This window comes from Anomaloglossus baeobatrachus, chromosome 2 (genome assembly GCF_048569485.1).
Source record: "Anomaloglossus baeobatrachus isolate aAnoBae1 chromosome 2, aAnoBae1.hap1, whole genome shotgun sequence".
Taxonomy (NCBI): Eukaryota; Metazoa; Chordata; class Amphibia; order Anura; family Aromobatidae; genus Anomaloglossus; species Anomaloglossus baeobatrachus.
The window spans coordinates 792,105,617-792,120,247 of NC_134354.1; the positions used below are offsets into that span (position 1 = coordinate 792,105,617).

The 14,631-nt window shown below is 45.7% G+C and overlaps 1 protein-coding gene across 1 annotated transcript in view; it reads left to right on the forward strand.

Moving 5' to 3' along the window:
- Nucleotides 1–866: 866 nt before the first annotated feature.
- The window catches only part of LOC142292360 (uncharacterized), an 85,796-nt gene continuing 72,031 nt past the window's right edge, over nucleotides 867–14,631 (forward strand). The window contains exons 1-7 of the mRNA XM_075337679.1: nucleotides 867–928; nucleotides 4,017–4,127; nucleotides 4,241–4,408; nucleotides 4,490–4,613; nucleotides 4,732–4,829; nucleotides 5,190–5,247; nucleotides 13,108–13,999. Of these exons, the coding sequence (XP_075193794.1) occupies nucleotides 875–928; nucleotides 4,017–4,127; nucleotides 4,241–4,408; nucleotides 4,490–4,613; nucleotides 4,732–4,829; nucleotides 5,190–5,247; nucleotides 13,108–13,999 (1,505 nt within the window). The 5' untranslated portion in view covers nucleotides 867–874. The remainder of the gene's footprint in view (nucleotides 929–4,016; nucleotides 4,128–4,240; nucleotides 4,409–4,489; nucleotides 4,614–4,731; nucleotides 4,830–5,189; nucleotides 5,248–13,107; nucleotides 14,000–14,631) is intronic.

The following is a 14,631-nucleotide window of genomic DNA, read 5'->3' on the forward strand; positions in this document are numbered from 1 at the left end:
AACAGAACAATGCACAAATAATGCAAAGAAAACAAGCTCATTATCATTTACACAACAATATAATCATGTGTTACCTCAGGAAGATTCAGAAATCAATATTTGATGGAATAACCATGATTATTAATCCCAGCTTTCATGCGTCTTGGCCGCTTTCCTCTAGTCTGTCACACTGGTTTTGGGTGACGTTATGCCACTCCTGGCACAGAAATGTAAGCAGTTCTTCATTGTTTGATGGCTTGTGACTATCCATCTTCCTCTTGATTACATTCCAGAGGTTTTCAATGGGGTCAGGTCTGGAGACTGGGCTGGCCGTGACAGGGTTTTGATGTGGTGGTCCTTAATCCACACATTGATTGACCTAGCTGTGTGGCATGGCGCATTGTCCTGCTGGAAAAAACAGTCCTCACAGTTGGGGAACATTGCCTGAGCAGAAGGAAGCAGCTGTTTTTCCAGGATAACCTTGTATGCGGCTTGAGTCATACGTCCTTAGAAAAGTTTATTCTGCCAAATTCCTGCCCAATTCCAGCCTTTCTGAAGCATCCCCAGACCATCACCGATCCTCCACCAAATTTCAACTGACACTGGAATGGAATGGCTGTCAGACATGGAGAGAAGCTGATTTTTATACAACTGTGCAGTGGTCTCATCAATTTTGCAGGAGCTGTATGTGTATATATATAGTGCTGGGATAATGGCTTCTGTCACAAATACTCCATCTCCTGTGTCCCTGAGCTCAGGAGCAGCAGCCACCATGTGTAATACAGGGAGTCCTGGTAACTAGGAGACTCCCACCAACAAGATGGCCGCTCCCACTGCAGGGACAGGAAGTCTACAGCCTGAAACTCACCATTTCCTGTCAAACTTCCTGCCTCACATGCAGTGCAAAGAAAACCTCGGAGATCAGAGAAGACGCAGTGACACGTCTCCGGTATATGTGCGCTTCCTCCTCGCCCTCCTCTCCCTGAACAAGTGACTGATCCCCGGAGTCTCCGGCGCTGGAGCTCGGGTGTAATGTGCAGTATATAACTCTTGGACCCTGTGCACACATTCAGTATTTGGTGAGTTTCTTACCTCAGTATTTGTAAGTCAAAATCGAGAGAGGATCATTCAGAGGGAAAAGTATAATCTGAGCTCGGGCTCCACTTCTGCATTTTCACCCACTCCTGGTTTGGCTACAAATACTGAAGTAAAAGAACTCACCAAATACTCAATATGCGCCGTCTCTATCCCCTCCTTCGTGCTCTGTCTCTCCCCCCTCCCTCGTGCTCCGTCTCTCCCGTCTCGGTCGTGCACTTGCCGTCTCTCCCCCCTCGGTCGTGCGCCCGCCATCTCTGCCCCTCCGTCGTGCGTCGTCTCTCCCCCCTCCTTTCTGCGCCCGCTGCCTCACCTCCCTTGCGTCCGCTATCTCTCCCCCCTCCGTCGTGCGCCATCTCTCTGCACCCAGCCTATTTTTGCCACCTCCCCCCCCCCCCTTTGTGCACTTGTGGTGCCCTGGACTAGCCAGGTAGCCACAGACAAAACACACCCCCACCCCCGGACAGTTACATTAGTCAGACACAAAACCCTTGTTGCCTCCCTCCAGAGTCTGATGTCCACACCAGGTGGGGTGGAGCCAGGCGGTTGGCCCCGCCCACCGAGGAGTTCACAGGCCTGGAGGCGGGAAAGCAGTAGTTGAGTCCAGGAGGTGAAAGTGAGAGGTCACGTACTGCAAGTGTCTGGGTTGGAGCCCAGGCACTGAGAGCAAGGTTGGCAGACAGTGGTGGCCGTCTGCAGGAGTTGGTGGAACTCCGCAGAGCCGTAAGGACCGGGGCTGGGCGGTGGCCCACCGGTACCGGACCGGGAAACGGAGTGAAGCTAAGCACACAGGCAGGGCCATCGGACCCCGACCAGGCTTGGAGCCGCCGTCAATAGTCAAATCCGAATGTGACAGGAACCCCCCGGGGTTCCCTAACAACTAAGTCCCGATTGAAGGCAACAGCGCACACCGTGGGGATATACAGCCACCGCCACCGGATAGAGATCCGAGGGCCAGCGCTTGCGGGCAGAACGGGCTCCACCGGTATCTATATACCGGGGAGCGGACTACCGTTGGGAAGCCATTGGAGTCATCACAATACACAAAGGTGCAGGGAGAGATAGCCACCATCACCTGTCTGGGGAGAGACACTGCAGCCGGCTGCGGGACCCGTACATCCAGCAGTTTGGTTTACCGGAGACTTTGTGCATCTATTGCTGAGGGAGTACACCCGTGCCATCCGGCACCGCGCCGCGCTGTCCCTGCAACCCTGCACCTCACCGACCCTGCCTCCCCGTCAAACCACCGGAACCCGGGACCACCAACCCCTACCCACGGAGGGGGAAAACAACATCCCAGCTGCTCCCTACCATAGCTCCCGGGATCTCCGTCACCAGCAGTGGTGGTGCCCATCTTCACCACAATCCGTGGGTGGCGTCACGGACTAAATCCCCAAACAAACCACCCCCTTTTCACTCACGGGCGAAGAGCGCCGCTCAAGTCCCCGGATCCGGCCCACCGCTTGAGCCACCGAGCAGCAGCCGCAGCGCCGGACCCGAGCGTTAGCGAGCGCAGCGCCCCGCCGCCCGCGACACACTCTCATCTCCCCCCTCTTTCTTTCTCTCCCTTTTTTTTAACGCTGGGCAGTGGGCATTGAATAGCATGTTAGCACGCCCCTGTGGGTGTACTTACATACTAAGAGGGCGGACTAGTTGCAGGGAAATAACGTCCTTGGGACTAGTCCCTGTGCTCATTAGCATACGGTAAAAGATCTTTAGAAATCCCTTTTCTATAGATCTCTTTATCTATGCTAGTGTATACAGGGATGGTTAGGCAGGGATTACCGTAGTAATATACACCCAGAACTGCATATTGTACCTGACAGGTTCCCTTTAAGGCCCGTTTCACACATCCGGCATTTCACTGGATTACCGGATCCGACACACGCCAGTACAGTGTAACAGTACAACGGCATCGCGGCTACCTTCGGTCATATGCCGTCATGTGAACGGAGCATGTGACTGGAGCTTGCCCCGATGCTATTGTACAGTATTAACACTGTACTGGAGTGTGCCGTATTCTGGCAAAATGCCGGATGTGTGAAACGGGCCTAAGTGTGAAAAAGCAGCAGCGGCATATCACACTTCTAGTGACGTTTTTGCTACTTCAGACTCCATCACGTTTTTTTGTTTGTTTTTTTTTTAATACAAGAAAAACTGATGAGGCTCTGATGGTAAAGTTGACTCTGACCAATCTACATTTAGGTCAGTTACACCGTAATTAATATGTGCCACAAAACAGTGCAAAAAAGTAATACATATTTTTCTGTATAAAAAAAAATCCTCATGCAGCCATGTCAGTGAAAAAAATAAAAACTTAAAGGCTGTTGAAAAGCAGAGAAGGCAAAAAAATAAATAATATACGGTATTCCAACCTCTTCATCAGGAAAAAAAATGTGCTTTTCTCCTGATGAAGACGATGGAATACCTTGAAACACGTAGACAATAATCCTCCAGAATCATCTCGTGTACCCGGCATCATTTTTAACGGTTATTTTCAGCAGCGCAGATAAGTCGCGCATATTTCCTACAACTCTCCTGCCTCATCCCTCGTGTGACCGGCAGCGCTGATCACACCACTAAATCGGAGGATCATATCCCTTATCTATATTGTATCACTCTGGTGCACTTTTCTTGCTCCTTAGTTCTTTCTATCGGTCATTAAAGCGCACAAATTATCAGGATTTTCCTATATAACCTAAGGCCAGTGCTATACAGGCCTAATCTGGCTGATTCTATACATACCTTTTAGTGGTCAGTTCGGATGTGAATTATGGTAAAGGTCAGAGGACAGGTCTAGAAGGAGAAAGATGGAGTGATGTTCTGAGGCATCTTCCCAATCTCTGGGGCACTTTATATAACATTTAAGATGTATTTCCAATTTTACACACTCACTCCTCTTCATTCCTACAGTTTTTTATGCCTAAAATTTACTTTAATAGCTGATGACCCATTACATCGATGACCCTCTGAGGATGGAGTTGGACAGAGACCACATGGCTGCTCGGATATTAGACCTCACCCTGGAGATAATCTACTGGATCACTGGAGAGGTGAGAACTTTACATCACATCACTCTGATCTCTAGGAATAGAGCAGGGAAATGACGGGGAAGGTGAAGGATCTTCAGAATAGATGTAGTGACCGGCGTTTCCCCCATACACAGGATCACACAGTAGTGAAGACGTCGTCTGGGGAGTGTGTGGCACCCCGTGTGTCAGGAGGACGGAGCAGGACCCCAAGTGCCATCACCGAGCCTCCACCTCATTCACTGATACATGAGCAGAAGATCCTGGAACTGATCCACAGGATCACTGAACTGCTGAGCGGAGAGGTGAGCGCTGCCGGGAATGCTGGGACATTATATAACAACACCGGGGGAGGGGCCTGCTAATGACGGCTCATTGTGTGTCAGGTTCCTATAAGGTGTCAGGACATCACTGTCTATTTCTCCATGGAGGAGTGGGAGTATCTAGAAGGACACAAGGATCTGTACAAGGACGTCATGATGGAGAATCTCCAGCCCCTCACATCTCCGGGTAAGAGGAGACCGTCCTGATTATAGAGGAGAGGCCGGGTCTGAGGTCACCTGGACCCCCCATCATCTGATCATCACATGTAGACGATGTATTCAGTCACTGTGTATATTTCCTATAGATGGGTCCAGTCCGAGAAATCCACCAGAGAGAAGTCCCAGTCCTCTATATTCCCAGGATCCTCCAGAGGAAAAGCCGAATGTTCTTCTGAATCATCAGGTAGATGAGATTTCTGGAAATCCTCTATAGACTGATGTAGTGAAGCTTTCTAGTGATCGCTAGCAGCGGTGGAGTGTAGGCACCATGTCCGCTGGGTTTGGTAATGACTACAGATGGCTTCTAGTTTCATGAGAGGTTAAGTTTCCAAAAATTTGAACACTCACTGGGCCAATAATAATGGTTGAGAATAAATGGTCAGTTCTGCTGTGTAGAAGGAAATAACAGCACAATGCCATGCGTGAATGTTGATTCTTTCTCATTGACTTGTGGCTTCTAGAGGTTGTTACTGTCAGATAATAAGAGATTAACTGGAGTTCATTTTTCTTTCTTTTTCTTATGTCTCATGTGGAATTTTTGCAGGAAAGTCTTGGTGGAACGACGAGTGGACTTGAAGATCCCTTATCCATGTCGGTGAATGGTGAGAACCTTCCATAAACTCTATGCTTTCTTCTATTCGTGTAATTTACAGAGATTGACTTTACCTAAAACCTGCTCCCGAATATCAGTGGAGGAGATGTAGATGACAGAAACCTGCTGATGTCTCTGAATTCTTCATCCATGGAGTTACGTCATTTAATATCAGCATCTTATTTCAGTGCAAGGCAGAGAATAATATCTGATATTTTCAGGCTGGGGATGTAAATTATATGGAGGAAAGTATTGAAAATGTATAATTGAAATTAATTTGGGTTTATCATGCAGCCCCTCGCCATGCTGTCTACCTCTGCTAATATGACAAGGTGGCTGGTGGTGCAGAGCCATCGGGGTAACAAGTCTGTTCATGACATTTCTTCCTTCTCTATTTTCCCTCATTGTAGCGTTACAGAGCGGGGGGCCGAGTGTTGAGGCGCAAAGGGCAGAAAAGTCTCCACCGCTCTGCTGACCCCGTAACTGCAGAATCCAGACCTCCACTGGTAGCAGCAGCACAAACACTGGGCCCCACCAGGAGCTTAATGGCCGAGCAGCTCCATACAGCCATAAACCTAAGACACCAAAGCAACACCACACCATAAAATATAATTAAAATAATGGTTGCTCCCTGAACATGGATGGTGTTCTTCTCTTCTTGGTTCACTGTGACTCCAGTCCCACTACGTTTCGACCCCGGAACCTGGTGTCCAAGTTAATTTTTAAACAATGGTCCACAGGTCAACATAGCAGCAGCCCTTCCTCTATAAGAGTACAATTCAATGTTCCTGACCTGGTCAGAACATCTGGTCATCCGCCCCTATCCCTCTTAACTCCAGTTACAGTCCATGGGACTATGGCACAGTCCTTGTAGGGGCAAAATGTATTGCTGATTGGGCCAAGTCCATGACTTTAGGTAAGGAACAGAGTATGATGTGAATTGGGCAACAGTTCATGTGGCAAAGTCCCACAATCCAGCAGGGAAATGCGCAACAAGCACCAAATCTTGGAGGGCGACTTAAAAAAGTAGAATCCAGGCCCACTCGCCCATGATGGACATAAAACACAATCCCTTCCTTAAAACAGTCCTTCAACTACACACAGGCCTCTTCCAGCCTCAAGGGCTTACAGTAACTGTCCCTCAACTAAGACTCTTCTGCTTCCAGCTTCTTGGAGCACTCTATGGAACTATCCTCTCATTACAACAGGACTAACAAGGTTTGAAGTACAACAGCCATTTCTCAGGTGGCTTTCCCTTTCCAGGCCATCTTTTTTTCTCCACTCTCCATAAGCCTTGGGGGATAATGCTCTTAGTCACATTCACTGCTTATATGGGTTTTTCAAATGGTCTGGCTCCTCTGGATCCAGAGCGGGTTCCCCTAGGGTAGACTTTCAAAAGGACACCAGTGCCGAATTTTTCCCAGTCATTTTGATAAAGGTATTTTCTCCCTGAGGGGGTTTAGCAGTGGTGGCCTGAGCAGACATCATGGCAGTTCTTCCACGCATTAATCAACCCTAACTGTCAAAATTTATTTTTTTTCTAATATCTAATCTGTATCTTCTCCCTTTCAGTTTCATGCCATTGCTTCTCGTGTTTCCATTTGCAAATGAGAATATGGAGATGACAATAAGGATTATCCCTCTACATTGTGACATCCATTCAGATATTTGTAGACAGCTTTTAAGTATCTTCTTAGCCTTCTAGTTTACAAGCTAAACATTCCCAGATCCTTTAACTGTTCCTTGTAGGACATCCTGGTCCCTCTTTTCTGAATTTGCTCCAGTTTTTCTATGTCATTTTTTTAAATGTTGTTCCTAGAACTGAACACAGTATTCCAGATAAGGTCTGACCACAGAGGAGTAGATGGTGATGATGACTTCACATGATCTAGACTTTATGCATCTCTTAATACATCCCAGAATTGTGTTTGCCTTTTTTGCTGCTGCATCACACTGCTGACTCCTGTTCTGTCTGCGATCTATTATACCCAAGTATTTTTCACATGTGCTGTTGCTTAGTTCTATTCTTCCCATCCTGTAGATATTATTTCTCGGTCGCTTCATTGGGGAACACAGAACCCTGGGATAATTTACTGACACCTGGAGGCTGACACATTATGTAGAACTAAAAATCAGCTCCTCATCAGCAGGTTATATCTCATCAGCCAGATACGACCACCTCGGTTTTTTTTCAGTTTCAGTGTTGGGGGTAGGGTCTGTTCCAGACCAATCTAATATTTATTAATCTTATTTTTCTTTTCAGAGTCTTCGGGTAGCAATTGAGCACTCTTTCACCCACATTGTGGTGGAGTGTACAGGCTGTAAAATCTCATTCCATATCCTCTCACACCCTCTGGCCAGACTGAGTACCTTGCTCCTAAGGTACGGGGCTGTGGTACATATGCCAATAGACTCTTGCCCATTTGCCCTACAAACAGCTCGCGTGCATGGAGCAGAGGATGGCGCGTTCTTCAGGACTGGTGACTATGGCCCTTTTTCTCTACTTTCTGTCAACTATCTCTCCCTCACTGTGGTGTTCATGCGGGGGGTTGGGGGAAGGTCATGTGCCTCAGGTACCTGTGTTGGCTGCGGTGGCGTGCTGCGGGATTACAGAAGCAGGATTGTTTGACTTCAGACACTTAGAGCACGGCATTCCCTGCTTCGCATTTTCCATGGTTGGTGGCTGAGATTGCACCCCTGTCTGGGGACATGGTTTCAGCTTGTCAGTCACCCGGTAGTGATTAGCCAATTACTGCAGCCAGAGGGAAGTGCTTGTCGCCTCGCCCTTTCCGTCTCTGCCTTTTCCAACACCATTTTTCAGTGCGTACTTCGCCGGATCGTTGCCTCACTGTGGCTGGTGCATGGTTTCTCCTCCGGGCACCACACCGGGTAGATCGCTGTTTGGGTAGGACTGTTTTGCAGTTGGTTGCTGATACTGCTATTCCCCAGCAGTGTTCCTGCATGGCTCCTGCTCTCTCATTCTTTTTCTCCACTATGTCTATGTCTGAGTCTGGGGAAGATTGCGCCTGTTCTGTGGGCCAGTCACATATGCATGTGCGGAGTGAGGTAACAAGTTTTCTTCTGGGCAACCGGTACCCTATTGTCCTGCCTGAACTCCTCTCTTTTTGCAGACACCTGCTTTGGGTACCTCACTGTTATCAGAACACTTCACCTTCCTCGCCCTGAGCTCGTCAGCTCACTCAGTCTGTTACTGAATTAACCAGGAGGTCCAGGTTCCTTGTTATCACTGTAGGTCAATTGGCTGTAATTTCTGCTGCCCGGGAAGTTCTGGCTGACTCTCGTAGAGCGTCAGAGCTTCCTGTGACTGCTTATTAATATCATAGACCTCTGCGTTCGAAACGCCGTCAAGTATCTTTTTCCCTCCAGGTGCCTTCATTGAGAGAGTGACCTGAAGCCTCTCCATCCCCATAAAGACTACTGTCTCCGCAGCACTCGAACTCTAGTTCTATTGCAGAGTCAGTGTTAGACCCGTATTAGGTGGGAGGGATGAATGATATGGTTTGAAGTTTAATTACGGCTGTTGATTCTTCCTTAGCAGTCAGACCGACAAACTCCCATCCACCTAATGAAACCGGTTTCTTCAAAAGAGGCAAGTGAGTGCGAAGATCCTTTGTGGACCATAAGGAATTCACACAGGTAGTATGAAGGGCTTGGAAGCATCCGGACAAACTCTTTCAGAAGCTTAGTCGCATGGAGGTACTGCACTTTTTTCTAGCAGACTTAGTGCTATCATGGTGCTCTGCGCATGCGGTCTTCCTTTTACCGACCTTCATTTCCACTTAGCTAAGGCTGTTTCAGCATGGGTTAAATACTTGCGGCACAGCCTTTTAACTAGGTCACAGAAGAATGAATTAGCCGAAACAGAATATCAGATAGCTCAGGCAGCTAAGTATTTATTTACTGCATTCTTAGATTCTGCAGAATTCTCATCTCAGGCTGCAAGCAAATATGTACAAATCCACCTTACGTTGTGGCTCAAGATTTGGAGGGGGAACTTAGCTTCAAAGAAGTCTCTCACGGGACTTCCTTTTCAGGGGTCATGTTTGTTTGGTTCCAGGCTGTACAAGATTATTGCTGATGCCAAAGGTCCAAAGGTGAGAAGAGTAATCTTCTCCCTTACATAAAGGCAAGCAGGTCATTTAGGAGGGATGGGGTCTTACAGCGCCATCATTTTGCCAATATCCGGTTCCAGGGGTACCCAAGAAAATTAGAAAAGCTCACTTTAGACCTTTGCCTGTGGGACCATCTTCAGCGTCTGTAAGCAAGCCCTCTGCCCCTCGGGCAGCAGAAGGGCTGAAGCATGACGATCTGCTGCCACTCTGTGATTTTTCCTGGGTGGGCGCCATCTCCCCTATTTTCAGGGAGTATGGTTGAGGGCAGTCATTTTTTCAGGTCCTGTTCCCCAACTTCTCCAAGTGTAAGATCCGTTATTTTCTCAGGCTATCGCTTCGCACAGGGGTAGTGGTAGAGGATTCCCTTTCAGAAAGGTTCAGGGGTTTTTATTCAAACCTTTTACTTATCCCCCAGAATAGCGGCTCAGTGTGACCCATTCTGGATGTGAAGGGTTTAAACAAGAGTGAGCACATAAAACACTTCAGAATGGAGTCCTTCCAATCAGTCATTGTGTCCATGGAGGCCGGCACGTTTCAAGGCAGTTACAGAGCACGCTTCTAGTGCTTTGTGACAGATCCTTAGAGTCCCTGGATCGGTCAATTAGCTTTCCACTTCTTTGCCGGTCCCTCAGATGGTGGTTGACCCCCTCTCCTCTGTGCCAGGGACGCTCTCTTCATTCAGTAGCTGATTTTGTTCACGGATGTCAGCCTCTCCGGATGGGGGACAGTGTTTCGCCAATTTCGGCACAAGGAACTTTTGAAGATCAGGAGAATCTTCTCCCAGTCAATATTCTGGAATTCATAGCAATCCATTGAGCTCTCCTTCAGTAGCAACACTGACTTGTGGGGTTGCTAGTCAGAATTCAATCGAATAACTCCACACCGGTAGCATACTGTATATCAACTATCAAGGGGGAACAAGAAGCTGTTTTGCCACGTTTTAGGTGTCAAGAATTTCAAGACGGGCAGAAGACAGAGTTCCCCTGATCTCAGCGGTTTACATTCCCAAGATAGACACTCTGGAGTTGGACTTTCTCAGCCACCTTCGGATAGACCTGGGAGAATGGACCCTTCACTCTGTTGCTTTCAGGCAGATATTCCTTTGATAGGGCACTCCAGATGTTGATTTGATGGCATCCAGGTTAAACCAAAGTGTCAGAAGTCGGGACTCCAGGCAGTCAAGGTTGACGCTCTGGCAATTCCTTGGTGTTTATTCTCTCCACCTTATCCACCTATTCCTCGGCTTCTCAAGAAGATCAGGGTAGAAGGGGTTCCCATGATCCTGGTGGTTCCAGACTGACCCACGAGGGTCTGGTATTCAGACATCATCAGCCTATTAAGCCATTTCCCCATAGCCCCTTTTGAACCTCCCAGACCTGTTGTCTCAGGAGCCATTCTGTTGAGAATTTACAGCCGTTTGTTGTAAAGGAATGGCTGTTGAAGCCTCGGTTCTGAGGGGGTTTGGACTTTCAAAGCCAGTGATCCAGACCATGATGAGGGCAAGGAATGCCCTTTTTGACGACGAATTTACAATTGCATTTGGAAGACTTTCTTTCGCTGCTGCAAATCCACGTCAATTTCACCAGTGCCCTTTTGTTTGCTGCCCCTGCTTTCCTTTTTGTCTGGACTGGAAGCAGACCTGGAGCTTATTTGTCTCAAAGGCCAGGTTCTGCCCTTGCTATTTTTTTTCCAGAGGAATTTGGCTGCAGATCTCCAAGTCAGAACTTTTTTCGAGGTAGCAGCACATTTTCGGCCTCCCTATCGACCGCTCCTAGAGTCCTGGGATCTGACTCTTGTTTTAGAGGTTCTTCAGGGTTCCCCCTTCTAGCTGATCAAGGAGATCCCTGGCTCTTTTACTTTAGGAAAAGGAAGCATTTCTTATAGCTATCACTTCCATTAGAAGGGTGTCTGAATTGGCAACATTTTCTAGCTGCGCATCTTATCTTCTTCATCAGGAGAAGGTAAGGTTTAGACCAGTTCAGACTTTCCTTCCTAAGGTACTTTACGTTCCAACTTAATGAGGACAATTGTATTGCCTTAATTTTGTCCTCCTCCAATTCATCTGATGGAAAAGAGATTGCACAGTCTGGATCTGGTTAGGGCCGTACACATATTATTGGTCGGCCACAGACCCCTTTTTAGGTGGTCCTATTGACTATTTGTTCTACCAAATAGACCTCGTAGGGGTCCATCTGCTTCCAAGGCAACTTTTTCTCCCTGGTTTAAAGCATCTATTATTCAGGCGTAGACGTTGAAGGACAGGGTTCCTTCTTTCAATGTCGGGGTGCACTCCACTAGGGTGGTTGAAGCTTCCTGGGCGGGGCGTCATCAGGCTTCGGTCATGCAGCTCTCTACCTGGACATCTGTTCATACTTTTTTCAAATTATCCAGGGTCCATACCTTCTCTTCATCTGATGCAAGTTTGGGCACAAAGATTTTACAGGTAGCAGTTAATGAACCTTCAGTTTGAACTACTCTAGTAAGCTCTGTGATGTTAAAAGAATTGTTACTTTTGTGAATACTTTCCCGTCCCATGGATAGTTTTTGAATGTCCCAGGTTTCTGTGTACCCAATTAAGAGACTGAGAAAAATTGATTTTTGGTACTCACTGTAAAATCTGTTTAAGTAGTATTGATTGGGGGACACAGCTCCCACCCCTTTTTTTCCTGATGGATGTAGATTTAAATTATTCTTTTTCGTATTTCTTATCTTTTTGCTTCTCCTACTGCTTTCTTGCTAAACTGAGGAGGCCATATCCAGCAGGCGAGGTAGCGTGCTGGGGAAGAGCTGATTTTCAGTTTTATGAAATATTTGTGTCAACCACCAGGTAGCAACAGACTATCCCAGGGTTCTGTGTTCCCCAATGCTGTGGCTAAGAACTAATATCTACAGAATAGGAGGAATAGAATTAAGTAAAAGCACATGTGAAAAATACTTGGGTATACTATTAGATCACAGACTGCACAGGAGTCAGGAGTGTGATGCAGCAGGAAAAAAAGCAAACACAGTTTTGGGATGTTTTAAGAGAAGCATACACTCTAGATCATGTTAAGTGATCATCCCCCCTACTCCTCTGTCATCATACCTCATCTGGAATACTGTGTCAAGTTCTGGGAACCACATTTTAGACTATGAGAAACCGCTTTTATAGGTAGGACAAAAAAATATACTGGTTTATAAAGATGTATCTGTATGTATCATTACAATGTCTGTAATTTGGGACAATACATTACACATTTAAGCAGAACATTGCCCTGACCTCCCAGGACAGCCTCCCAAAGTCAGGACTTATCTGCTGGACTCGGGTGAGCTATCTATGCATGTCAGGCAGAAGAGCGTTAATGTAGCACCGTATTGTGTTTTTAATCAGGACTAACAGTTCTTTTTTTGTAGTTTAACACTAGGGCCAATTGTGTATAGAGCTGCTATGTAAGCACAAGTGTATGCGGACTACAGTCTAATACCAGCACAGATTACATGGAGCGTCAGGAGTATGAGCTCTGTGACGGCTTTCCCGATGGCTCTCAGCACTGATCGCCTTACACCAGGACCGATGTAACATACTGTAGATGTCACTGATATAACTGATAGAAGTTAATATATTATATATATTAATACATATCAGAAGGCAAACAGCTACTGACTGTGTTCTGATTAATTTCTTGCTTGCTGTATAGGTTTTTACAAATTGACTTTTTTAAATAATAATAACTATTTTTTTTTCTCCTTTTTTTCAGGTGAAGACTGGGTGAAAAGTTCTACTAAAAATCTCCTTTCATCTCCCTATAATAAAGAAGATATTCAGTCACAGATTGTAAAAAGTAGCTCTGTACATATATTGGCATTGTCTGAATGTGGAAAAGAGAAATCTAATCCTGACATAGATGAGAGGTCGTATGTGTGTTCAGAATGTGGAAAGTGTTATAAAAAGAAATCACTTCTTGTTGTGCATCAGAGAAGACACACAGGGGAGAAGCCATTTTTGTGTTCAGAATGTGGGAAGGGTTTTATCCAAAAATCAGATGTTGTTGTACATCAGAGAATTCATAAAGGGAAGAAGCCATTTCCTTGTCCTAAATGTGGGAAATGTTTTACTTATAGATCACAAGTTACAAAACATCAGCAAACCCACACAGAAGAGAAGCCATTTTCATGTGCAGAATGTGAAAAATGTTTCAAAACTAAATCAAGTCTTGTTAAACATCAGAGATGTCACAAAGGGGAGAAGCCGTTTTCTTGCTCTGAATGTGGGAAATCATTTTTTCTTAAAGATCGGCTTAAGAGACATCAGAAACTCCACAGTGGGGAGAAGTTATTTTCTTGTGTGACATGTGGAAAAAACTATACGCAAAAAGATGCTCTTGAGATGCATAAGAAAATCCACACAGGGGAGAAGCCATATTCGTGTCCTGAATGTCCTAAAGCTTTTCTTTACAAATCATATCTTAATGACCATGTAAAAACTCACACAGGGGAGAAGCCATTCTTATGCTCAGAATGTGGGAAACGTTTTAGTCATAAAGCCATTCTTGTTCATCATCTGAGAATTCACACAGGAGAAAGGCCATTTTCATGTTCAGAATGTGGGAAATGTTTTAGAAATAAATCACATCTTGTTACACATCAGAAGTTACACAAGAGATAAAACATTTTCAGATTGTAGGAAACTTGGCGGGTGTACGGGTCCGTTGTAGGACCGGTTGTCTCAGGACCTTTCTGATGTATAACTTGAATGTTATACTACAATACATGCAATGCTCCTCTGGGAATTTGAATATGCAAACAACCTCTTTAGAGATAAAGAGGACTAGATCTTTTAGTGCCAGCTATTGGAAGTAACAATCATAAAAGTCAATATCAACCATTTAACGAGTGTTGTCTCATGACAATTTAGAAGGAAAACATTCCGCTTTTAAAATGCATAGTTAGAGGCCTCTCACTTTCTAAATCAGACCTTCCGTTTTCCACTTAGGAGCCCGAAAACACATGTCTGCAAATGGAGTGAATTTAATTTATCAAATAATGTGCTGAAAAACAGAAAACATCTGTGTGACAAAGAAATGTTAAAAAAAACTTGCTATAGAATTTTTTTTTTCCGCATGGTGCTTTAAAACTGTAATGTTAATTATGGAGATTTCCCATTTTATATTTTTTCGTTTTTTCTACTTTTACAAAATAAATTTTTTATTTAAAAATAATCTATTTCTTCATTTAAAGTATTACTTTACTCTCAATTTCCATGTTCACAAGAGGTAATGGGA